At 41.2% G+C, this 26562-nt stretch overlaps 1 protein-coding gene across 1 annotated transcript in view; it reads right to left on the reverse strand.

Moving 5' to 3' along the window:
• PTN (pleiotrophin) overlaps positions 1-26562 on the reverse strand; it is a 67225-nt gene that overhangs the window by 8290 nt on the left and 32373 nt on the right. The window contains exons 2-4 of the mRNA XM_085049509.1: positions 12154-12263; positions 10576-10749; positions 9428-9589 (exon numbers count right to left, since the gene is read on the reverse strand). Coding sequence (XP_084905635.1) covers positions 9428-9589; positions 10576-10749; positions 12154-12262 — 445 coding nt within the window. The 5' untranslated portion in view covers position 12263. The remainder of the gene's footprint in view (positions 1-9427; positions 9590-10575; positions 10750-12153; positions 12264-26562) is intronic.

Raw genomic sequence — 26562 nt, forward strand, 5'->3', positions numbered from 1 at the left:
AGTCATCTTGATTCCACAACCTCATTCTTACTATGCAAGCAGCAAATGAAAGTAATTTAGCTGAGCAGGAGCCACACACCATTTGAAGCCACTCTTAATGCATAAGGCAAAAAAGGGAGGTAATTACATTTTAATGGAAGTCAAGCTCTGTAAGCCAAGACTTGCAGGTATTTATTTTCATTTGTTGAAAAGGAGGGAACAATTCACTCATGGCACTGCTGAACTCCTGCGTGTAAAAGTCAAGCAGTGTCCCCAAAAGCAATATAAATCATTCAAAATAGCAAAATCTGGTCTGGTGGAAGGCTAGAATAAAACAATTCCACATCAGATGTTCAGGATATCATTTTCCCAGGATCTTCCTAGCATTCAGTCCTAGGAAGGCACATTTTAGAAAGACCTCTCTGCCTCTCATTGGAACAAATTTTCCAGAACATCAGGTTGCTGTGGCAGTGAAGGGCAATGGTGCCATGGGGTGCAGGGAGCTTCAGAATTTTGGGGACAAAATGCCAATCCCTGTGGAATGGAGAAGTCTTAACTTTGGTAAAATCAAGGATTTTATACCTTGACGAAAAAAATCTCACCCTTAAGAGATTCACACTCCTCTCTAAGAACAGAAACTGTATTATCTTGTGATTTCCACGGCTGTAAAAACAAACCCTTGGATTTCTGAAAACCCTTTAAACATGGTATTTCTTTTTCTTGTAGAGAAAGAGAACTTTTCATGGCTATCTAAATCCTTTTCTTCCTATTTTCCTTTTTTTTTATGTATTCCAAATGATTTAAGATGAAAAAGCTATATTATGATAGCAACTTTGTTCCATAATGAATTCTTCTGTAAAGCCTCTTTGAGAAACACAGTCCTACTGGATGGGGGAAGAAAAACCAATAATCCACTAGCTAAACAGCAGCACAAGGCACCTCTCCAATCAATCAATGACCTTGATGGGACTTTTACTTCATTAATAGATTACAATTGATTATATCACCTATTTATTACCCTGTGCTCTGTAACAGCTTCCTCTAGTTATCTGTGTTCCTCAATTTCTTCACTCTTCTTCACTCCTCCCCACCAGGTTTTGCTCTGCTTCTGCCTTTGCTAAAGTTTTGTTTTGGGTAGACTTTGATTTGTTCCCAGTTGAGCACAAGAGGGACTTGATTTAGACTTGCAGCTGCCCCATCCAAGTCAGAAATTCATGTTGCAAAGTGTGTTCTGAATGGGGAGCAGCCAGATTGATGCCTGTACCAAACACTGACATATCTGACCAAGGCATGGAACCAAGTCAGCACTCAGAAAATGTGTCTGATTTTCTTTCTCGTTGGAATTGCAAGAAATAAATGGAGGGGGGAAATAATCCAATTTGTTCTAAAATGAACCACAAAACTCTGAAACGATCTTAGACAGTCAGAAGCCGTTTCTTGCATCTGACATCCAGATTTAAGACCTTTAAAACCTTTCCTTTAACATCCTTCAACTAGTCAGGGATTACAGGGAGCTTTTATTTGAGAGATAATTTGCTGAAACCAAGCAAAGGCTTTGCTTTGATGATTTTCTTCCTTCAAATATTTGGGAGAAAAAAGTTTCCAAATTGCCTATGCACAGGCACACAAAAGACCACAAAGACATTTTCTGATTTTGCTAGATGGCCTAATAGCCCAAAGGCAAAGAACATGAAAGATTCATCTCATTTTCTTCACATCTATGTTAGATCTTAAGAGTAAGTATTCAGAAGATTGCAATGGATAAACTTTTCAAACCAAGCCTGTTTTGAACTCAAGTCTGCTAAAGGGTCTGGTTAACTGATTTCCAGAGGTATTTCACTTTGCTCTTCTGTTGGCTTCTTCTCATCTGCCTGGGTACTTTTACTGCTTTTACTTCTGCAGGGTGGGGACTTTCTCCCTGCTCTTCATCACGTTGTGTGCTCAGCACAAGAGGGACACAATCCCAGCTGCCTGTGCTGTACACAAAATCCCTCTAAATGCCAGAAAGACAGGTGCAGGCACAGAGGGACACATGCATTCTCATTTTCAGGGTTTACTCTCTGCATTCACGTGTCTGCAGGAGACTGCTGGGAACACAAAATATTAATAATCCATTTGGACTTTAGCATTTACCTGTGCAGCAAAAAGATCACATGTGTCCAACTGAGACCTCTATTATATGTAAGTATATAAATATATATAGATTATTTATAAAAAGTTATTTAGCAGGAAGTTATTTGTGGTATGATGTGAACCTATTTTATTCAGTGAGCTTTTGAGAACAAAGCAATTGCCCTTCTCAGCTGTGCTTTCTGCCTCTGCCCCAGATGAGCTCAGCCTTTGGGGGAACAGGACATGGGCTTGGCTTTGATCAGAGCTCCACCTCTGCAGAATCCCCTGCAGAAGTTCTGCACTAAGCAAGAAAGATAGAGGAAAGATCTAGAGATAGAAGGAAAGATAGAGAGATGGCAATGTAGAAAATGAGATGGAGAGATAAAGGGGAAAAAAAAAAAAGAAAGCTTGAAAGGAAAGGACGTGAAGAAACAGAAAAGGAAAGAATGGAAGGAGCAGGGCTTTGTGGCTGGGCTGGGAACAGTAATGAGGGTAAACATTTGCTGCTGGCACACCTTTTCTCACAGCAAATCCCATAGCTGAAGGCATTTTCATGGCTCAGGGGCACTAACTAGTGCCAGGGAGGCTGGGCTGCTCTTGTGAGCCAGGAGAGTGAGACAACCAGCATGTAACACAACTGACACACACAAGGCTATTTCAGCTTTCACCCACAAAGGTCTCCATTAAACCCTAAAAAGAACTCCTGCAGGTACAGCAGGGTTAAAGCAGAATCTGTCAAATCCAGTTCTTCATCTTTTAAGGCAGCACAGAAAAAAAAATAATCTGAAACACAAGCCAGGGGGTAAAAAAAACATGGAGGTTTAGGTTTCCATGAAACATCCCAATGTTTTTCTTTTCAAAAACACCCATAAAAGCTGCAGAACAACCAAAATGTGAAAAATATTTCATTGAAAAAAATATTTCTTTTCTCCCTTTCCAGATGCATTTCCTTCTCCCTGGAATAAGGGTTGTGTCAATCAGATTGATATTATGCTATGATCTGACAAGGCATTCAAATTATTTATCCAAACAGAGTAATTTTTCAAAGGTACAAAGGCAATCTCAAGGGAAACTACAGTGCAAAGCCTCCAAGAAACATCAGGAAATAGAAGCAGAAAAACCACCATTAAAAGACATCCCAACTTTATTAGTTTTGGGCTGTACTGGCAGCTTATAAGCAGCTTGAGGCTGGTCCACACTGTAAGCACCACTGTGTTTTGTTTTACTTACACAGCTCATTCTCATTCCCACTGAAACTGAGAAACATCACATTTCCTCCTGCTATGGCAGCAAGGAGCCAAATGACAGAGTTGTCTCAGAGCAGAAAGTTTCCAGTGAGTTTTACTTCATCTTGAAACACAAGCCTTGTCCTCAGCCTAGCTCAGGGCACTGGGGAACACAACCCAGCATTTAGTGCCCAGGCTTTCCCCTCTGGACCACTGTTTCTCCTCTAGGTTTTCACATTTCCCAGCGCCATCAGGCATAAATTATTCATGGCCAAACTGCTTCTCACAGTGTTTCTGCAGTGCTTAGCACAATGGCACCCTTTTTCAGCTGGGGCCTCTGGGCACTCATGCAATACAAATAATCGTGATGATAGCAACAATAATAACAGCCAGCTCTGCTGTTCCCACTGGGCATGCACTGCCAGGGTCCTGTCCCACAGAGCTCACATCTCTGCATTTCACCACAGGCTCCTGGGCAGTGCCAGAGGCCATTCTTCAATAAATCTCACCCTTTGGAACAGGAGGAAAAACCTCCCAGTTTTGCCTTTTGGGTTTTTTTCTTTAACTATCACAGCTGTTTCCTAATATGAGAAAATCCCTCATTTTTATAACTAATTAGTTGGAGCAGATTCTATTATTCTGCCTCTTGTAATACTAATTATTACACTAGCTGCATGCCTGCACGACTAATGAGTTACATTAAAGATGGGGAATTGTAAAGCCTACAGAGGGAGGTACAGCATGCCTGCCAAGCCAAAACAGGAGACAGCAGCATCTTTCAAACAAAAGAAAACCACAGCCCTAAAAAGTCATTTCCTCTCATTCTGTGTCCCCTCCAGCTGCTCTCTGTGCTGTTGCACAAAGGCAGAGTTGAGGCAGAGCACCCCAGGAAAAGTAATTTATCCACCATGCAGAAGGAAGTGGTTCAGTTTCATCAGTGCAGCACCCAGTTTGTCTGAGCAATAAATAGCCCAGGAGAGGAAATAACTCACACAGCACTGTCAGGTCCTTGCCACAAGCAGCAGGCAAGTCCTGCCAGAGCTGGTCAGTGTGTTCTGGCAGCACTCTGCCAGTCAGATGTTCTCTCTGCGGGGAGGAATCTGTCACTGGAGAGCTAAAAAATCAGATTGTTTTCTATTCCTGCCTCCTGGGGATATTCCTGCTCATTAACACAACATCATCTCTATGATTTCACACCAAGCTTCCTAAGAAGACCCAAGGAAAAAGGGTGTTTGACACTGGTGGGAGTCCACTGAGATTACCAATATCAAGCCAAAGACCCTAATTAAAGACTGCAGCTCAGACACTCACCTTGAAGCCAATTGTCACATTCTGATAATTTTTATTGCAGACCTTGATAAAAGGGAGCTGCATGCCTGGGCTGCCACTGGTACTTAGTCAATCTGGAAAATCATTTAGCCTTTCTGACTTCCAATTAGTATTTTTCTTTTAATTAGAGTTCCTGAGCTCCAAGGAGTGATAGCAGGATTAGCTAATTGCTGCCTGTAAAGATATGTAGATAAAGGAAACCAGGTAGGGCAGATTATTTACGCTTCCCTCAACTCTGATGTAAAACTCTCCAAATTATATGAAATCATTAAAAATACAGAATGCAGCAGCATTCACACCATGCCAAACCAGGGAACTGTACTGACACCTTGCTATGCTCTCAAATGCTAAACCTGATCTGAATTATACTATAACATATATTATAAAAGAGAATACAGCCTTTAACAACTCAGTTCTTGCCTTCATGTGGGAAATCTTTCCCAACACTGCATGCTGGAGGATGTGATCTTTGGTCAGCACCCCAATTACCAAAGGCAACAGTGGGGTAAGCAATGGTAAAGTTTGCCAAGCTTAGCACAGAGTTTTCCTGTGAGGCAAGGACTGAGCTTGGCCATGAGAAAGTAACTCACTAATGTGATATACTGTAAATTGATACACAGGTGGGAAGGGAGATGCATTAAAAAGAGCTAAATGCAGCCAGGTGAAAAAGTTATCAGGAAGGAGGGCAATTAAAAAAAAAAAAATGAAGAGTGCATTGCAGAAAGGGCAGGCAAACTGCTTATTCTATTTAACTTTATCTAAATCAGAAGAATAAATATCTGAAAGTACAGCAGTTATGGGGAGAGAGATAGAGAGAAAGAATGAGAGTGATGGGAAGTGTAGAAAGAAATAAAGCCCATCAGGCAACCCAGCTCAATGAAAACAGATTCCTTTCTCCAAATTCTTAGCAGTTAAAGCAAAACATCTCCTGACTCCTGACAACACCCCATTCTTCTCCTTTCAGGCTGGCTGGAGCTGCACAAGCCCCCAGCAGGTCTGGGTGGGTGTGAAGCTGGGCAGATGGAGGATGTCACAAGTGCTCTGTGCTCCTCAGCTGGCACAGAGCAGCCACTCCACAGACGTGCCCAAGTGTGTCACATCTGTCAGGACAGTTTAGGGACATCTTCAGCATCACCAGCCTTGCAGACACTGATCAGAGTATGGAATTGTGTGTGCTGGAGGAGGGGTGGCTGCCTCCACTGGGATTTTGGGATAAAAATGATCCTTTCAACCTTTCCAGCCTTCCTGATGTGTTTTCTCATGACCTCATTTGTGGACTAAACACACAACAAGCCTGGGACATCACTGTCACATTGCTGACAATCTCTGCCTAAACCCACAATATTCAGGAAAGAAAGATGTTTTCCATCCTGTTTTACCTACACTTTAGCCCAGCAGCCCAGGACCAAGCTACTGTATTCCAGCCTGAGAACAAGTGAGCAGAGCTATGGAGAAAAGAGCTTGTCAGGAAGCCAGAAAAAAAATGAAATTCCTGGTTCATCATCTGCTCTCACCCTTAAATATAGTCATAGACTACAATCCATAAGACAGCTGCTCAGAAGCAAAAAGTACTGACACAGAGCACTTGCTAAGAAAATATTTAGTATTTTTAGTTTCCAGAGTAATGACAAGTGCTTAAAAGGCTTTTCCATGAATGCTAACTAACTATAAAACAAATCCATAAGTTTGTTTTCAGTTTATGAAGAAGGCATGGATTCCCAAAGTGTATGAGTATCTCCTGCTTTAATTATCACACGTTTTGTCAGAGATTATAGAAGTTTCTGCAAAAGCAAACTGTAAACTGGTGTCTGCAAACCAAAACTAAACTATATATTTTTTTTTTAATTAGGGAGAATATTGAAGGTCTCAGATACTCCCCATGCAAGCAGTGATCAAAATTAAAATTATATTCAGCTAATTTAGTGAGTCTAATGAACAATAAAGGTAATATTACAATGATATTTTCTTCTTTCAACACAGATCTGTAGAGGACATGCTTAAAATGCTGTTTACAATCAAGTCTCTCCATTAAAAAACCCTTTTGCAATAATAGAAGGAATTTAGGTAAGTCCAGCAGTGAGAATTCTTTTTGTGGATAAATTCTTCTACAAAGAAATACTTAAGCCAGAGGATTTACCTTTAAAAGATGGCAAGTGACAAGAAATAACAGAAGATATACAAAATTCCCATTGCTAGGAGAAGCCTGCCCTGCTACTCCAGGCAACCCCAGTAGGAATGGACAACTCCTGAGCAGCATTCCCAGATCTTGCTGAGTACCAATACAGACCTTTGTGCCTCAGATAACAACCTGCTGCTCCCAAATAATGAATCTGTGGGTTTTTCTGGTCTAGTCTTGAGACACTGATGTGAAGTTCAGGGTGAAAAAAGAGCCTAATAAATAACTGTAGAGAATTTGGAGTGCTCAGGCCATAATCCAGTTCTTACTTCTCATCTCCAAAGAAGGAAATTCATTAAGGTTCCAGCTACAGACTGAATGCAGTGTTTTTCCCTTTACCTAGCTGTGGGTGAGGACTTTCCAACAACCTGTAATTTCCTTCACCTCAGGAGGAAAACAAACACTCTCATTCCAGCCAACACTCCGATTCTTTAACTCAGAAACAAAGTTCAGTGGGGCAAAACTTTTCACACAGCAATCTGCTTGACCTAATTTCCTCCTCCAGTTCCTGCTGGTGCCAACACAGTGCCCAGAGCAGCTCCCTGGTATTTAAACCCCCAGCTCTGCAGTATGGGCTGAGCTCAGCCCTGTGTTTCTGTGATTCCCATGCCTGCTGCTCCTGCTGGTGCCAACAGCAGATGAAGGAGCAGGTGGCATGCAGGAAGGTGCTGGGAGATTTCTGAAGCAGATCAGGAGAGCAGAACTCCTGCCCACGGTTATTGTGATTAAAAACCGACATTTTTACCTGTTTCTCTTTTAGAGTTTCATCAAATCAAATGGAGTCAGGTTTGCTAATTCAGTCAAACCCCTAACTGTTTGCTGCTGCAGTCTCAATCCAAGTTTCAGTCTCAGCTACAGCTCACTCCTGGAATCTAGAATCAGTCAAAGTTTGACTCCAGTCCAGCAATTTGAATGGAGAATAGCAATTATCAAGCTATTCCTTTAAAGCCATAACTTGAGAATGCCTGTACCAGCCAGGAGCTCTGCTCTCAGCAACCAGAGCTGCAGCAAAGCTCTGCTTTGTCTCCCTCTGCCCCTCTTCTGACAGCCATCCACAGAATATAGATAGATATATATTCTGCAAGCAGGACAAAGCCTTCTGGCAGCACAATTCACTAAACTCCCAAATGCTACTTAGGAATGGAAACTTCATGGAAAAAAAAACAGAACAAAACAATCCACACCAAAAAAACCCCAACCAACCCCCAAAAAACCAACCAAAAAAAAAAAAAAAACCAAACCCAAAAGCAAAAAAAGACACAATAAACCAAAAAAACCAAACCCCAAATACATTAAAAAAAATTCCTTCCCCTACAAACTGTTGTACAATAAAATCAAACATCACTTCCCATCCAGTCACTTCAACCCCTAAATGATATTTATTGTTGCCAACTCAGCCAGTTCAGGTGGTCTCTGAAAAATCTAGCTGTAGCTTTGCTGCTTCACAGCCTGTCAGTGTCTCCACAGGTTCTAGACCCATCTGACAACTCCAGGGATGGTGTGCAAAGAAAACCAGCCACAGCCTGACTGCAGAGCAGATGGATGCACACACTGAACACACACTAAATACACCAAAAAAAGCCAAAAAAAAAAAAAAACCAAAAAAAGAAAAAACAACAACAAAAAAAAAACCTCTCTGGTGGCCAAGCAGAGCAGGACACCTGCAGCTTCTGCTCAGATCAATGGTGCTCCACAGCCCACAATTTGAGAATTGCTTGTCCCAGGTGCACCTGGCACACCTGATCACATTTATTTGTGTTATTATCCAAGTGTTCAGAGCCTGGAATGTGTCAAAGCCTGCTGGTTTTAAGTAAATAAATGTCAGGGTAGCATAGCTTGTATAATCTACTTAAAACACATTACTTTTGTGCCTCAAACAAGATCTCACAGCTTTAGCTCCCACTATAAATCATCCTATGCACATAACACCTGCTACTCCAACAAAAGAGTGCATTAAAAGGCTTTAATGATTAGGAAGGAAATAAGTTTTTCTAAGGGCCACCTGGAAACACAAATGCAGGGCATATGTCTTGCTGGGTACTAGGAATTACACTGTCAGTCACACTTAAATAAGACATATATATTCTGTACTACCCTTCCTGCTATGTTTGAATAAAGAATAAACAACCCCAAGGGTGCACAATATTTCAGTGTGCAGGGAGCAGAATATCCTTTCAATGCTACCTATCCAGAAGGAAAGCACTCCTTTATACAACTAGTCATTATTTAATACCAAACAAAACCTGTACAAAAGATGTCTTTATCGAGGGATATTTTTTCATGCTATTATTGTTCTGTTCCCACCAGCAAGTGAGTTATGAAAAGAATCTTTATTGTGGAAGTCTGGCTGTGTAAGCCAAGTGGTACAGGTGGTCTGAAGTTAAAATTGGAGCTCTAATTTTCAGTTTACTTTTCAAGTCTTGACTATCCAGCTCAGGAATATTCCCTGCCTGAGCACAGAGAGCCAGGAGCAGTGCAGAGCTGAGGAAAAGCCACAAAAATGCAAAAATCCTGTACAGCTGAGCTCTCCCTGAAGCACACAGGACATCCCAACCCCAAAATATTCAAATGAACCACCATGCAGCTTTCAGCAAATGGAATTTACCTTGAGGTTTGGGTTTGGTGAGCTTGCCACAGGGCTTGGAGATTGTGACAGTCTTCTGGCAGTCGGCGTTGTGAAGAGCTCTCTTGAGGTTCCCAGTTCGGGTCTTCAGGGCTGTGTTCAAGTCACATTCCCCCCAGGCCTGGAATTGGTATTTGCACTCAGCTGCAGCCAGGAAACAAAAGGCAAAATTTGAAATGAAACTACTGACTGTGAAAAGAAAAATGTTGTGAGTCAAATAGGACAGCAAAGGCAGTTGGTGCTTATAGAGAAAAAGATGTGTGACTGAGGAAAAGAATCCCAAGGAAACTTTAGAGATTGTTTGCAGTCTCCCCCCTCGCCAATGTTTTAAAATTTAATCCTCTTGGTTTTGCATGCATATTGCATTTTTGTCATGTAAAGAAAAGAATGCATTCTACTATGAATATAAGTAATAAACAACTAGAAAAAAAAAAAGAAATAAACAGCAGTAGTGGGAAATGTCATTCACATCCTATATGGCTGTTGCCCCGTTTGTGTGATGTCAGAGCTTACCACATGAGGCTTGAATGGTTTCAAGAATGCATGTGCAACTATAAACTACTCAATCCTGCAACTGCAGCACTGAGTGTGTTGGTAAGCTCACAATAATCTCAAAATCATGCAAGCTGTCCACTAGGAAAAAAGCCAAGTTTGCAAGAGTAATCAAATTTGAGTTTTAGACAGACATCTTGTCCAGCACAGATCTGACATATCTTACACATGAACCTTGTGAACTGAATGATAAAAATGAAATTCATTGGTCTCACCCTGTGCTTTCACTGCACACACAGCCAGCCATGCCCCAAATCCCACCCTGCAGAGCTGTGATAGCCATCAGAGTCACAGCTGGGAACTCACACTGAGCACCACAGAGAGCACACTGCAGCGTGCTGGAAGGCCGAGTTTATGATAAATAGGTTAAAAGGACTCTCTGCAGAGGAGTTCTGAGGGATCTGTATGATCTGCATCCTTCTACAAGCACATTCTAGCTCTGATGAACCCAAAATACAGAACTAAGCCCTTTACCAAGACATTTGCAGAACCAAGCAGAAAGCACAGCCTTCCTACTCCATACTCAAAACCTTAAATAAAAAAAAACAAAATAAATCCCTTCAGAGAGCTGTGCTGACCTCCAAATTGCTTCTTCCAGTTGCAGGGGATCTTACACTTCTGCGTCTTGGTGGTTTGCTTGCACTCAGCCCCGGAGCGAGTCCCCTCGCGTGTCCCCAGGCCACAGTCCCCGCTGGTGGGCACACACACACTCCACTGCCATTCCCCACAGTCTGACTTCTTGGCCTTTTTCTCTGCAGGAGGACAAGGAACCGAGCAGGAGAAGTGGTCAGCACTCAGAGCCGATGGAGGAATTCCCTAAACTCACCCTAAGTCACTTTGAAGGGGGAATAAAGTGGATATTTGTAACATCAATAGGTGAAAAGCAAAAGGTCTGACATCCTCTTCACAATGCTTTTTGATCATTCAAATTCAGTCCCACTGTCATGTTTACTGGTCCACTGGATATTCCCCACTGGATTCTCATCTTCAGAATTGGGAATCATCTAAAAACCCACAGAAATCACTGGAGAACATGCAGCAGAGCTCACTGGGAAAGGTCACTCCTCTGATTCCAGTGGCTGGTGACATGCAAATATCAGTTCCAGCTGCAGCACTGTACACTGCACAGTGAGAAATGGATGTGCTGATGTGCATCAGAGGATTTCAGCACCTCCAGGGATGCAAACTTTTGATTTGCTATACTAAGCCACATTTTCTAGCAGAATATGGACAAAACTTCAAAGGCAAAGGAGCTACATGGAGAAGGGCAAAGTGCTGTTAATTCAGGGACAAAAGTAAGGATCATGAATTATTTAGATCCTTAAACCCAGGTCTTATGAGACAAGACAGCAAGGCATCAAACCCAAGTCTTCACAAAAATAATTACTAAGGCCCCTAAAACATCCTAAGTAACTTTAAGTATACTTATATAAAATTATTTTTCTTCCAGGTCTTGTATGTTTATGCTAACATTTTCTCATATTTCCACACAACCAAAATGGTTAGAAAGCTCCTTTTTTTTTACTGGGGACACTAATTCTGATAGACTCACAGCTCATATTATCTGGTGTATAAGTAGCCTGAAAATAATAAGACCTTAAGAAAAACACCAAAATATATGTTCTTTAAAAAAATGTCAGAACTGAGTTTGACAATTATGAATTTTCCACCGCAGGCCTGTTTCTCCTCTAATGAGCTCTGAGCTCATCACTGACAGCAAGCCAGTCCTGCTGGCTGTCTGTGCACAGCGAGTTAGCCCAGCTCTTTGTCAGAGGATTTCCACATCACACAGCAGCAGTGCAGCTCTGTCACACCCAACCCTGAGCGAGTGACATAACTGCTCTTTCATCACTCCTGCCTGGCTCTCCCTAAGCCAAGCACGAAGCTATTCACAGAGCACGTTTTAAGCTGCTTGGCAATACCCACTGTGTGCTAACCCAAGGGCTGCAGTCCCTGGGGCTGTCAAGCTGCCACTTGACATGGAAACCACTCTGTTTTTCCCCCATTGACCACAGAACAACATGCCACAGCCACAAATCCCACCCTGATGTCAAGAGGCTAACAAATGACCTGAGTTTCATAACACCAGCAGCATCTGACATTCTCCCACACATGCAATCTGGCTTGGGGATGAAGGGAATTAGACTGTGCTTTACCTGGTTTCTCTTTCTTGCCAGCCTCAGTGGTGCTCACGGCTGCCAGAAGGAAGACAAGTGCCAGCAGGGCAGCTGTGAACATCCGACGTTGCTGTTGTTGCTGTTGCATTCTGCAGATCAATAAGAAAGAAGGGAAAAAAAATAAAAAAATCAGAAGTCAGGCTGTAAAAAGTGGGACTCCAAGTAAAGCGTTTTTGGGAAGCTCTGCTTCAGGACCACAAGACACAAGCAGGTCAAACGTAATTAGCTGTTGCCTGAATGGGCAATTATCTTCATTCCAGAGGGAATACAGAGATTTTTAACTGTTTTCCAGCCTGTGTACCAAATCCCTGATCTGCATCACTGATGTTTATCAGATGAGTTTTGCCAGTGAAGTTCTGCAATTATTGCTTGTTTTTTTAGAAACCTGCTGGAGAATCAAGGATCCTGACAGCTCTGGAACTTGCCTCTTCTTTTTTGACCTCTGGCTATGTAAAAACATGCAAATCATACACTTCATATTTCAGTTTACCAATTCATATGAAGTAGGGAATAATCTACTGTCCACCTAGCAAGGGTTCAAGTTTTTATGAGGCTTAATTGACACCTGAAAAGAGCTTCTTTCACAAAAACTTACATGTGAGAGATGAGATGCATTATCTTAACTGTCATTGGCATGTTGCTATGTACTTTTTCCTTCCCCCCCAATTAGTGTCTCTTCCTAATATAAATTAAGCTAATTGTTTGAAATGCAAAGTAGGCACAGAGATAGGATTTGCACACACTGCTAGAGGCTGTCCACAGCATGCTAATGAGCCCAAGATCTGGATTTGGGCAGCAAATACTCAAATTTAAAAAGGAATTAAAACCATTTGCTTGGGGGTGAAGCATCAGTCATTAACCAGTCACCAAAAGTCATTCTGAGCTTTCCCTGCCCCTTTCTATAACTTGCATTGTCTCATTTCAGCCTCAAATATGTCAAAAATAAGCAATCTCCCCCTTTCCTAGAGCCATCTCTCTGGTGGTACCAAGACAGTGGAATACAGATTGCTTGGATAAAAGGAAGCTTTCTCCATTTCTTTTTCCTTTCCTCCAAACCATGACGTTCATGTCCCACCAGCCTTCAGAGGAGGTGTCAGCAGTGCCACTCAGATGGCCTTTAAAACTCAACCAGACTGATATTTACAGAGTTTAACGGCAGCCTGAGCTCGTTTGCTGAGCACAGCAACCTCAGAGGAGAAACATTTCTCAACACGAACAAAGAACAAAATGTATTTGGAATTTAATTTGGCACTCCTCAGTAGTCTCTGCTGGCAACCTCTTGCTCAAATGCAACATAATCATAACTGACGTGGAAAACAGGAGAGGAATCCCAAACACAGAGGCTTTTAAGTATCTGGCTTTAATATCATTCTAGAAGCCAGATGAGACAACTTAATAGGTATGTTGAAATAAAAGTTCATTTGAAGACTGCAAGAGTCCTGGCATTCAAATGTCTGAAAGAGCTGTCATTAGCAGCAGTTTCATTTACTTCAAAAGAAAGTATCATTTCCCATCAGGAAGAAAGGACCACCATTGTTTCCAGTGACCTCAAACAGAGCCCAGAGTACAGCATGAGTTGCCAGTGAGCTTGGGTTTGTTTTTCCCTTTCTTCTGCTACATTTTTCAACTCAGAGCCTCTCATGCATCACAGAAAATTAATTAAATTAATAAAACAGATAGATAAATATATAAATACATTTAATAAGGAATTAAAAATTAAATATGCAGCCTGCATTTTAGCTCAGCTTACTTCAAACTGTTTTTCCATACTCAGACAAGCACCACTTCTATGAGGAAAGGCTGAGAGAATTGTGTTTGTTCAGCCTGGGAAAGAGAAGGCTTTGGGGTAACATAACTGCAGCTTTCCACTACCTGAAGGATCTCCTGAGAAAGATGCAGAGAGACTTTTTACAAGAGAATGCAGTGGCAGAACAAGGAGGAATTAACTCAGACTGAGAGTAGGGCGAGATTAGATATTAGGAAGAAATTCTTTCCTGTGAGGGTGATGAGGCACAGGAACAGGTTACCCAAAGGAGGTGTGGAAACCTCATCCCTGGAAGTGTTCCAGGCCAGGCTGGATGGAGCTTTGAGCACTCTGGGATAGTGGGAGGTGTTGGAAATAAATGATCCTTAAGGTCCCTTCCAGTACCAACCATTCCATGACTCAAACACAGTTGCTATACTATTAAAATAAAATATTTAAAAAATCAAACTCCCCACTCAGTCCCTTTCCTTTGGAGACACTTCACCACCAGTAACACTGCACATCACCTACCATCCCATTTTCACTATAATTCATCTTCTCACCTCATCTCTTCCAATCCCCTTACCAGAACCCTTCGCTGGAGGAGCGAGTTAAGTGCTTTCATGGAAAAACATACAGAAGGAGATACAAACGCCTTCAGAATTTAAAGTCACTGTCTGGAGGGCGTCAGAAGCTGAAGCAAATGCAGCACTAGTGGTTTTACCAAACACAAGAGATGCTCACAGGTTTGGGTTCCCTCCCACATCCTCCCTGCCCACCCCAGAGCTGCTGGCACTCACTGGGACTCATGGAGAACTGTTATCAAGAAAGCTGCCTCACATTAAATTGACAGGGACTCAAATTCAAATCCAACTGACATCATTTGCAGCGAAACAGATGGGGAAAATAGTTAGGTTTTGGAGTCTGAAACATTCCAGAAGCCCTATCAACAAAACCCCACAGAGCCTTAATATAGCGTGTTCTCCTAAGGCTCAAGACTTCCCTACAGCCAAAACACTTGCCAAATGTCTACTGCAAACACTAAACCTGCAGAGATGGAGATGTTTTTTCTCTCTGCAGAGATCCAGGCTGCTTCCTGAAGTGCCTTAGCTATGCCAACAAAAAGCCACGTTGTACCAATGGAGATCTTGCCTCACACCACACCAAAATCCCAAATCTGACTGAACCAGCACAGCCACAGAAAACTACAGGATAGACAGCAAGGGTGGGTGATCTCACAAAATTCCCAACAGCCCGTATGTAGGACCCATGAAATAGTGGTGGATTTTTTTCAAAAGGCCAGAAAATCCAATCTACCAGCAAATGGGTCTAAGCTTAAGTTTTTCTTGCAAATATTTCAGTTGGCAGTTAAAAGGATTAGGATGAAAACTCAGACTGGACTTATTCCTTCAAACAATACATTCTACCGTCTATTTTTTGGTTTTACTTTTTCAAAATTCAATGCTGACAGTTTTGCCTTTTTATTAGATTCTTTGATAACATCTCCTGTTCAACCTTTGATTTAAAGAACTGCCAAAACTGCTAATAGCAATGAAATAAAAAGTGTTACACTATATGCAAAATGGACTCCTCCCGGATATTTTGATTTTTTTTTGCAATGAGCCTTCCAGCTACCCCGGTGGTAACAAAGAAATCACATGTCACGAAAGGAAAATATCTACAATCCTGTATGGCAGCCTCTAAACAGAGCAAGACTGCAGCATTTAAACAAATGGCAGTGGAATTTACAACCACAGAAAGACAAAGATAAAAGTGAAAGGAGAAGAGAAGGAAAGAAAGGAGAAGAGAAGGAAAGAAAGGAGAAGAGAAGGAAAGAAAGGAGAAGAGAAGGAAAGAAAGGAGAAGAGAAGGAAAGAAAGGAGAAGAGAAGGAAAGAAAGGAGAAGAGAAGGAAAGAAATGAGAAGAGAAGGAAAGAAAGGAGAAGAGAAGGAAAGAAAGGAGAAGAGAAGGAAAGAAAGGAGAAGAGAAGGAAAGAAAGGAGAAGAGAAGGAAAGAAAGGAGAAGAGAAGGAAAGAAAGGAGAAGAGAAGGAAAGAAAGGAGAAGAGAAGGAAAGAAAGGAGAAGAGAAGGAAAGAAAGGAGAAGAGAAGGAAAGAAAGGAGAAGAGAAGGAAAGGAAAGAAAAGAGATCTTTGGGGTCAGGACTGCTATAGGAAACTCCGAAAGAGAGAAAAAGTAAAGAGAGAAAGAGTGTTGAAAAGTTGAAATGGAACTTGGAACAACATGAAGGAAGGAGAGTGAGTAATCACACAAAGAGCACCAGAACAGGAAAGAGAGAAGAGAGAAGTAGTTAATGATGGTGAAACACTAAAACAGAGCGATAAAAAAACATGAAGTGTATAATGAAGTGAGAATTGAAGCCCAGCTGAGATAGCCCATAGCAAGTGGCTTCTTGCAGCAAAAATAAGGCATAGGAATTACTTCAGTCTTACAGCTGATTTCACAGTCAATCTCTGCTTTGGAGTAAAAAATGAAAGGAAAATTAAAAAATGGCAGGCAATCAGAGAATTAATGACTGCATCAACCAGCCATCCATGGTTTCAATTACATGTTGAGCCCCAGAAAGAGAATGAGGCAGAAGTCACTCTGTGGCTGCAGTTTAAGGGATGTTCTGAGCAGAGCTCGAGCCTCCCACTCGAACTCCCACATTTCCCCAATCTGATTTTACAATCACACCCATGTGGGCAGCGCAGGCATTTCCATGCTGGGATTTCTGGATTTCTGCTGAGATTTCTGGATCTCTGTGAGTGCAAGCCAAGCTTCCAGAGTGCCTCCACCTTCACTCACACAACTAACTCACACCAGGCACTCCTGAAGCTGAACAAATCCTTCCCCAACATGAGCATTCAGAACAAAACAGACAATTTTGGATGAAGCTCTGTCGGTGAGCAAGTGTTTACTTTTCCTAGGCTGCCTGAAGGTAGCATATGCAGCACATCCCAGCATCACAGATGCCTTTTGCAGGTGGCTTTTTCTGCTGCTAATAACTTCTATGCACAAACCCTTCCTTTCATCTGTTCTTCCCAAAGCACCTGGCAAGGTCCCAGAATATAGAAGTACTTTGTGATTAGTCCATATGAGTGCAATGCTCAGGTTTTCTCATGGGATTTAACCTGCCCATATCCTCCAGATATTCCAGTGTAATATACAGTATAATATATAGTATAATTCCAGTTCAAATTATACTATTATATAATACTATATTATATATAGTATATTATAGTAGCAATAATAGTATATATTATATATAATATAGTATTGTATATATATAATATAATATAATATATATAATTCCAGTGTCAAAACCCAGCTGTGTTGGTAACACTGCTAAGCTGCAGGTTAAGCAATACTGAAGGCATTGCCATTGCTAATGATGATGATACACATGCTGTGTAGTGAGCTTGCCAGGGCTCTGCACAGAGCTTTATCACAATTTGTCCTTTCTGAGCATTTCTTGGGCTGTCCCTTGCTTTAGCATATTTTTTTAACTGACCAACCAGCTGTGGCTGATCTGATTTACTTTTCTTGGTCATTGCATGGAGCCACAAAGGTTTTAATATTCTGTTATAACAACAACATGCTATAAAGAAATGCAGGGCTGGAATGTTAGCAAAGGCCCTGAGAAGTGGAGATACAATTTAGAGGAGCACAGATAGGAAGATATGAGATGGGGCACCAGCTTGATAACAGAGACACACACTCACTATCAACAGCTGTCCCAAGGTCAGATAAAAACCACAGACAAGGACCTGGACAAAACTGGATACAGGGGTAGGAAAGAGAAAACAGAGATAGTTCCCAATAAACCTGAAAGGTGCCATGTCTAGGGAGTTAGGATATAACATGACTGCAGACCAATGAAGAAAGAAAGGCATCAAAGCATGCTAGCAAACAGTAAAAAACAACCTCAGGCTGATCCTGAAGTGAGGAAAAAAACCAGCAACATGAGGATCCTCCTGGTTGAGGAGCCCAGATGGTGACAGCTCACCATAACCATCCTCACAATGAAACCACCAACCTTGGGCTGAGAACAGCTGGGAAGGTTCAGCACAACATTAGGAAAAGCACTTTGAATCTAAGTGTATTTATGACAATTTTAACTGTGGTGGTGATGGCATTCTTGTTAGCATTATTATAACATCTGTAGAGGTATTAATCTTTCTCTGTAATAATTACATCTGCATTAATAAGAATCCTTGGATTAGACCATTCAGGTTTAAATGATGCTAAGAATAAATCTTTGGCTTAATACAAACTGTGTAAAAAAGGATATGGTTCCTCTTTTGCAGCAAACAATAGCTATAACTCCCAGCTTCATACACCATTATTTTCATCCCATGACCAACAAAAAAATGCATCCCAGGTGCAGACTTAAGAAGTTCCTGCAACCCATCATTTTTCTTCAAAACATTGCTCATTTTGAGTCCTCTTTGAGCTCCTTGTCCACGTTAGAACTAACTCTTGCCTTAATCCTTCTTTTTTCCTGCTTGAATGAATAATTCCTCATCAAGTCCCGCAACAAATACTTTAATAAATTACAGTTTGATTAGTGGCAGATTAGCCACATCTACAAAATCAGTTCTTAAATGAGCTAGTTTGGGACATCAGTCACTCTTCAGTAAACACATGCTGTGTTTAATGAAACTTCATATTTAACTCCACTTCTTAAATTACTCTCTTATTCAAAATGTGTTCCACTTTGCAGTCCAGCAAGGGCAGATGGATATGTCTGCAGCTACCTGGATCCATTTCTTTCCCCCTTCTTAAATGTAAATATTATATTTGCTAAGCTCCAATTGTGCAGCAGCAGGAAATAAAATCCGATCCATGGTTTAATGGTCTTAATGAATCTGAAATGTCAAATGCCATTTTTTTTCAGTACTCCAAGATGGAAAAGCAGTTTTCTCTGTAAAAGAGAAATTAAGGGCAGTTTGCTCTTGGGAGTTTTACCTCAGACACACTTGAAGAATCTTTTGTTTCCCCAGGTCTTTCTCCCATTCACCACCTGGTGCACAGCCCTATAAAGGTGGTGAACTTTCACAAACCATAATCTTCCGACTGGAACTTGTTCCCTCTTCCTCTGCACACATCCACACTGCCTTTGTTGTCTTTATTTGCACACCAGGGGAATAAAATTTAAAATCTAAATATGCTTCTCATTTCCTTTGCAAGATTCAAATCAGCTGAACTTTTGGTGATTCTCAGCAATCTTCATTTCTGGACTTTCACAACACCACTTCACAACATGATCACTACCATTTTTTTGAAATTTCTTCAAGCTCCTGCAGCTGACTGGTTGTCCTGTCTGGCAAAATGATAAGAGAATCAGGGAGTTTCAACCAGCAGGCACTTTTCAGCTTTTCTTTTTTCCTTCCTCTGCTTTGCTTCTGCTTTTTGGGGGTAGAAAGAGGAGCCCCACTCATGGAAATAACTCCAAAAATGCTCTCCCTCCATGCAGGAGAGGAAATTGCTCCAAGGTGAGCCAGGGCTGCAAGGAGTTGGGTAAGCAGCAATTTATTCTGCAGTCTAGTGGCAAATTTGGAAAACATAAAATTGAGTGTAACTACCTGTTTGTTGCTGCAGATCAGCCAGGGGAGAGTGAGGAAGTTCTAGAAGGCTAAAATTATATGTGACAAACTTTCTGTAGTTTTTTAAACTACCATTTAGGCTCAGCTACAGCACAGGGTAACAAAACAACAAGCCAGAATTAAAGTTAGCTAAAAAGGAAAAAAAAAAAAATCATAGCATGACCCTTCTGATAAACTCAAGTCAAACACTTCACTTCAAAAATTGCAGTGTGCAGCTCGGGGACAACATTTTCCAACACGTAACCAATTCTGTGTTCTCTTTTCAACATGGACATTATTAAGGGCCAGGAAAATGAGCAGTGAGGTCAGTGAGCCATAAAAATAAGCAGGGAACCAAGAGTTATGTGACTGAAGAAAATTATTAACACGCAAAGAAAACAAAAAAGTAAAAAACAATGACCTGCTAACACATCCCATCTAGCTTTGTTCAAGTAAATAAGCTAAGGAATTAGGTAAATTGTGGATAACATTTCCCCAAGCCTTTGGTATTTGCTTAGCTGATTGCACATTTGTCTCTCCCATCAGGCTAAGGCAAACACACACACACTGTGGATATTTTCTGTTTCTAGTTCCCCAGACATGAATGAATAGTTCAAGTTGATAACAGACAGCCCTAGGTGTGTGAATTCTGCCTTTAAATGCTGAGCATCATTCAGACTGGTGTAAGACTCAGGGAGATGGATGCTACAAACAAATACAGGTGGAACCTTTCTTTCATTTTTCCAAAATGTTTTGCCAAAATTGAAGTGTTTCATGGGAGAACATCAATTTCCACAGGATGGCAAGTCTTTGAAAGCATTTTTATGAACTGAAATAAATGTATGTGTGTTTTTTTTTAAGCTTACTATTATACAACTGTGTTCCCTTCCATTAAAAACATCATTTTACACAAGAGAGACAAAGGACCCAACTGCTTCTCTGCAACATAACATCCAAACTAGAAACCTGAACCTCTGTTTGGACTCCTCATTATCCACCTCTCTCCCTCTCAGGGAGCACCACAAACTGTGCAACTCCTTTATTGCAAGCTTGGAGCAAAATTTTGCCAAACCAGGTCCCTATAAGCCTTTTATCTGAGCACAGGAGAATAAATCAGGTGTACAAAGTGTCATTTTTGGGGGTCAAACTTTAGCAGTCATAGTTGTGAACAAGATATAATGGTAGCAAATAGTTTCTTCCTCAGAGGGAAAGTGTAATAAGTGGAAACATTGCTAAACAAACCAACAGACAGTACTGATGGGTAAAAGGCCAAAGAATCCAAAAACTACTGGAGATGGACAAAACTTTCAAGGGGATTAAAAACTTTATGCTTCTCTCTTTCCAGACTTCCAACATGAGATTTTAAAAACTATTACGTTTTTCAGAAAGCCTAGGGAACATATCTAATATTTCTAAACAGTAATATTTGAGAGAAAAAAAACCCAAACAAACAACAACAACCAACCTGGCAACAAAAAAAACCCATTCAGTATCATAAACTGATGTTAAGAAATCATCCATGTCTATAAAGGGATGAAAAAACATGCTGTGCTTTCAAAAAAAAAGCTTTACATTTATTTAATGGAAAAGGGGTGGTTGCTATTTTTCCTGTTGGTCCCTAGTGAGTGAACAGAGATCATTTTCTTAAGCCTGGCCGTCAAAAATTGCCTTAGAAATGAGATTTTTGAAAAGAACAATGCTGTTGAAAAGAACAATGCTGTTGAAATCAGTTCCCTCTCATCCCCCAAGCTCTTCCTTGGTTCTCATCCACAACACACACATTTTCTTCCTCTCTTTTGCTCTCGCTGGCTCTGAGCAAATCTGAGCTCTGAACTGCAAACTAATATTGACTTTGCAACTTCCTCTCCTATTGACCTTCCCCTCCCACTGCTCCAGCTGAGAGGCTGAACAAACACAACAAAAACCCAAACCAAACCAACTCATATTTCAGTTCATTCTATTAGATCTCCATACCTTGACTGAAAAAGACATTTTAAGCCACTTTAAGAAATTTTTTCCCCTCCCTCTTCTCACAACAATCAGAGCTGCTGTCTCAGTATTGATGAAATCACAGTGGGTTTCTTAGACTTTCATTTCTCCAGGACTAAAGATAAGATTAGATTAAGATCTGATCACCAGGAAGACCACAGGAGACTTACCTGCATCAATCCTCACCATGGTGATGCCAAACTTCTGACTAAACTCTCCCATTTATCATCAGCATCACTGTTTCTCTCCTTGTGTTTTGGTTGTGAGTTCCACAACTACTGCTAAATCCTCTCTCTCTATTCTCTTTCACCTCTGCTCCTCCGAGGTGCAAAAGACAGAATTACTTGATGATAGCAGAGGGAAAAGAGGTTTACTACAGTTTTTTTTTCTGCCTCTTTTCCCACCCCAACCCAGCCAGTGGCTTTGCTTTACCTAATGATCGTCTGGTTGTCTGAGATTGTTAAAACACCAAGAATTTTTTCATGGTTTTTCAAGGGCTCTGATAAGTGACCAGATCCCAATTACTCCACTACCAGGACACTACAAGACCTAATAAATACCATTATAGAGAAATAAATAAATACTATTATACAGGCAAATAAAAGGGCAAATAACTACTATTATAGAGAGCCTTCTGGTGTGAAGAATACTGCTGATGCCTACTTGGCTACCTAATGTGTTTTCATCTACCAGATGAAATTTGAATTTGAAATTTGAAATTTTAAATTAATTAATTTGAAATTTTTTTAATCTTCTGAACAATGTTAGAGTACTGAGTGGCATATTCCCATCCATTTGCTAAATAGAGGGCAGAAAAGTGTCTCACTGTCCCTGACTATCCAAGAGAAAGTTCTCTTCACTCACGTAAATTCATTTATTGAAACAGAGCAATTTTTGAAGCCACTGCAGTTGTAACAACGTCCTATGGGTATCACAGTCAGCAGGAAAAAAGGAGCAATCCAGGAATACAGCTATTTTTGTAACTGGGTCCAGAGCCAAGGATTATTCCTGCTGCTAGGAGGACAAAAACCGTGAGCAGATACACTTTGAAGTCACCAGAGTCCCAGTGGTGACAGCAGTGCTGTGAATGAATCCTGGGACATGATTTGCATCCTCAACAGCTGCACTGCACCAGGCAAACAGATGCCTCCCCTGTATTTTCATTTTCATTTGCTCCCTCTGCCCCAGTGAAGACATTTTCAGCTCGATGGCAGCAGGCAAATCCCAGCATCTGTCACCATCCTCACTTCTGCATCCCTGAAACAGTGATCATACCACTTGTCTCCTTTAAAAGAACACTCAGAAACCCATCATAAAAATGATTCTGTGAGGAGGGGATCATTTTATCATCCAGCACCAGCTGCAGCTTGCTCTGCTTTCCTGGATCTCATGGCTCCAGGTTTGGAGCAGCAGACAGAGTTTCCAGAGCAGGAATTCTGCAGCTCCAGGGGCTCAAGCAGGTAGCTAAAGGAAAACTGCCAGGCTCAGCAGAACCTCCTTATCTCTGATAACTGCCTTTCTTCAGAAGTTCAAAAAGTTGGACAAATCTTTGAGTTTTGATTCGCCTGAGCTGACTGTCAGGTTGGAGAATTTTTGCTGGGTTTTTTTTTTTTTTAACAGATTCCTTGATAGGAAGATCATACACAACAATAATCAGAGAAGTGAAATTTCATTGAGTAACGCTAATGCAAAATTTGCAATGCAAAGCTGAAACTCTCCTTAAAATGTAGGCAAATGCACATTTCACACTGCTGCCATTGTGTTCATTTTGCATCTGCCAGAAGCCTCTGTATTCATTTTCAGGAGCCAGAAAATCTCAGGGAGACAACTGGAGGCTTTGGCAGCTAGCAGGGGGAGAACCAGATCCATGTGAGCCCAAACAGGAGAGCTGGACACTCAAAGAAGAAAAAAAAAGTGTTAAATATTGACATTTAAGACCATTACCTTTGGCAGAGAGAGTTAATAGCAAGGTGCAAATAACAAAAAAATGATCCAAAATAACTTTTCAGTTTAGTCAAGATGCACATAAATAAAAATGCAACAGGTCACCCATGAAAAGCTTTCTACAGCTGTCCTTCCAAACCACAATGGCTAAAGAGGTATTTTAGTTCATTTTTATTTCTTTTTTTAATGGTGTCCATATTCTGCACAGAATTGGGTGATACAAGTCTTACTAATGATAAACTGCATCATCACAGTATTGCAGAATCAGCCAGGAGATGCCAGAAAGACAAGATTGCATTCAGGAAGGAAGAAGTTGGCATTTTTAACCCCCAAAGGGAGGCTACAGCCTGGAGGATGTTGAACTACTGCTGAAAGGCAGGTTTTGTTCAAATTGAGTTCTTATTAACATATAAATAAGGTAATTTTTAAAAGCTGCATTTATGCCACATATCCAAATGCAGTAATAACTAAAAGTAAAAAAGAAAAAAGAAAGCAGGCTGAAAAAAATCTCAAGTTTCTTGTTGATTTACTGATTCATTGTTCCCAGAAAATATCCTTTTCCACTTCTTTCCAAACCAGGCTGGTTTTCATCTTTGGACCTTATATCCCAAAAACCAGGCTATCGAAGCAGCTCTTTGAGAACCACCCCTCTGGGACTTGAAACAATCATTTAGTCACACAAACTTAGGGCTAATTCACCAGCAGAAAGCAAAAGAAAGAGAAAAATCACTTATGGTTATGCTTAATTTAAAAACAAAATGTTAAAAGCTCGGAAGATCTGTGTTCTGTAATTGATAGCTGATGTTTCAATTAATGATTCCTACTCCTCAAAACAGCCCTAGCTACAGCTCAGAGATTTTTCAGGTGCACCTCTGTCATCCATATAGAGAATTTGTTTTATACTACAGATATTCCCAATGGCCTCCAAGGCATTTTCCTGGAAGGTGAGATTATTATGCTCTGGGGAATAATGAAATATTTTTTACCACATGTTTAGCTTCCACAGGAGATATAGAGAAACTATCACTATGAAATGATAGTTAGGACACCAGGACAATATTTATGGCATTCAGACATGCCATAAATATTGGGGTTGAAAAGAGAAATCTTTGGGCTGAAAAGAGAAATCTTTCCCAGCACAACAGAGAGCTGACCTGAATCAGGACTGCCTCACTCAGTATCATATTCAGAAGACTGCTGGATAAGGGCAAGGCAGGATGATATAGAGTAATCCCACTGCTCTCCTCTTCCTTGTATGAACAGCAGTTCTTCCATAAACTTTTCAACCCAACCTGCAGTTCTGTGCAGCCACACTGTTTCTCAGTGAATAAAACATTTGCCAAGTGTTACCCAACAGCATTTTCCTGAGAATGAATCTCCCAGCAGAGCTGCACAACAGTCCTGCTTGCCATGCGTGAAAAAAACTGCTTGTAAGCACCTCAACAACCACAGAGACAGGATTTTTAGGGAAGAAAAATCCCAAAGTTTTCTGCTCTCTGCATGTTGCATGTGGTGATGCTCAGACATTCAAGGGATAAAACTCCACAGCCAAATCCATATTTCTCAGACCATGCTGTTGGTCTCTTCAGAGTGAAGCTCCAGGGATCACACTGTTTACACCATTTGGGATATAAATTTTTTTCCCCTTCCTCCTGCAAGCTGCAGCTTCTTCTCCTCCTCTGCACTGCTAATACGTGCAGAAATTCAGCACTGTATTTCCCCATATGAAGGGCTTGGCAAGGAAAGGCCATGTGCTCTTGGCAGAAGCTAACCCTGGGATGATGCCAATAAACAATCATTTTCTGCTTGCCACAAGCATCCCATTATTTCGGTTTGGCCATTCAGTCCACTCCAGTTCAGCTCTGTTAGTGCTTCTTTAATAAACCCTTATTATCAGGGGCTTAAGCCTCAGTCATTTGAATTCATGCTCTGCTGGGACTTGGTATTCAGAGGTCCGAATGTCCTTAAAAAAATATATAATTAAAACACTTACTTGGCCACAGAGCAGAGACAATGAAATTTCGTTGGCTGCAAGCTATATTTGCACTCTTAAAGACTTGGGGAAAGCTGGATATTGAGGCTTGTTTTATAAACAACACTTGGAGGCTTTAGTCCTTGCTGAAGAGAAATGCCATGGCAGTCTTTCTGCCTTCATCCTTCTTTACCTCTACAGCCTGTTGTTTAGTACTCAAATAAATATCATTTTCTCACCAATTTTTGATCACCTATCCTCAGGGGCTAAATTTGGTGGGGACAGACAGGAGTCAAACCCCAAAAGCAGCTTGGGTAGGTGCAGATGAAGGACAGCACCTGAGACAGCTCCTTCTCCTCCCACCCAGCTCTGCTGCTCCCCGGGCAATTTTTCAGGGACAAGCCCTAGATTTTGGGATTTACAGCTCTGATCCAGGAGCCACAGGTCTCCTAGAAAACAGCAGGCAGTCTGTGTCACTCAGGGCACTTCACACATGCTGAATTTAGCAAGGGAAATGGCTCCAGACTGAGAATTTTTAGCCACCAAACTCATCTTCACTGCTGCATACATAATTAAGAGAAGCAGATTGCCTGGAGATTAGCTGTAAATCCCAAACTGTAGGGTTTGTCCCTGAAAAACTCACAACTACTTCCCTCATGAAATCCACTGTCATAAACCCCCCAAAACTGAATTTGTTCTTGATTGTCTGTTCTTTCCAATAATGGTGTATAAACCATCAATCAGGGCATTCTGGATGTCTCATGTGTGATGCTACAAGACAGGAGGAGCAGCAGGAATTGTTCACACAAAGCAAGGTTGGCATCTGTCTGCTTTTCTCCAGAAAGCTCTCTTTGGACAAGCTGGATTCCACAAAGACACCAACATTTAAATTCAAAAAGGTATTTCACCTGTGGCTGGAATTACTCTGGCTTTACACTGTGCTCCTTCCCTTCCAAAGATCATCCCTCAGTATCACACCATCCTCACCACCCTGGAGATCTGCAGGGAAACAAATCCTCACCCCCTCCACCCTCTGCTCTCCTTCGCTCCCTGCAACTATAATCAAATATGCAAACCACAGAAAGTGCATTCTCTGCCCTGCATCCTAATAAGCACAGCTACTCCCCTAGAACAAACTGGCTGGCAAGGTGT

Source organism: Lichenostomus cassidix, chromosome 1Ab, assembly GCF_008360975.1.
Source record: "Lichenostomus cassidix isolate B80296 chromosome 1Ab, HeHo_3.0, whole genome shotgun sequence".
In the NCBI taxonomy this organism is placed as follows: domain Eukaryota; kingdom Metazoa; phylum Chordata; class Aves; order Passeriformes; family Meliphagidae; genus Lichenostomus; species Lichenostomus cassidix.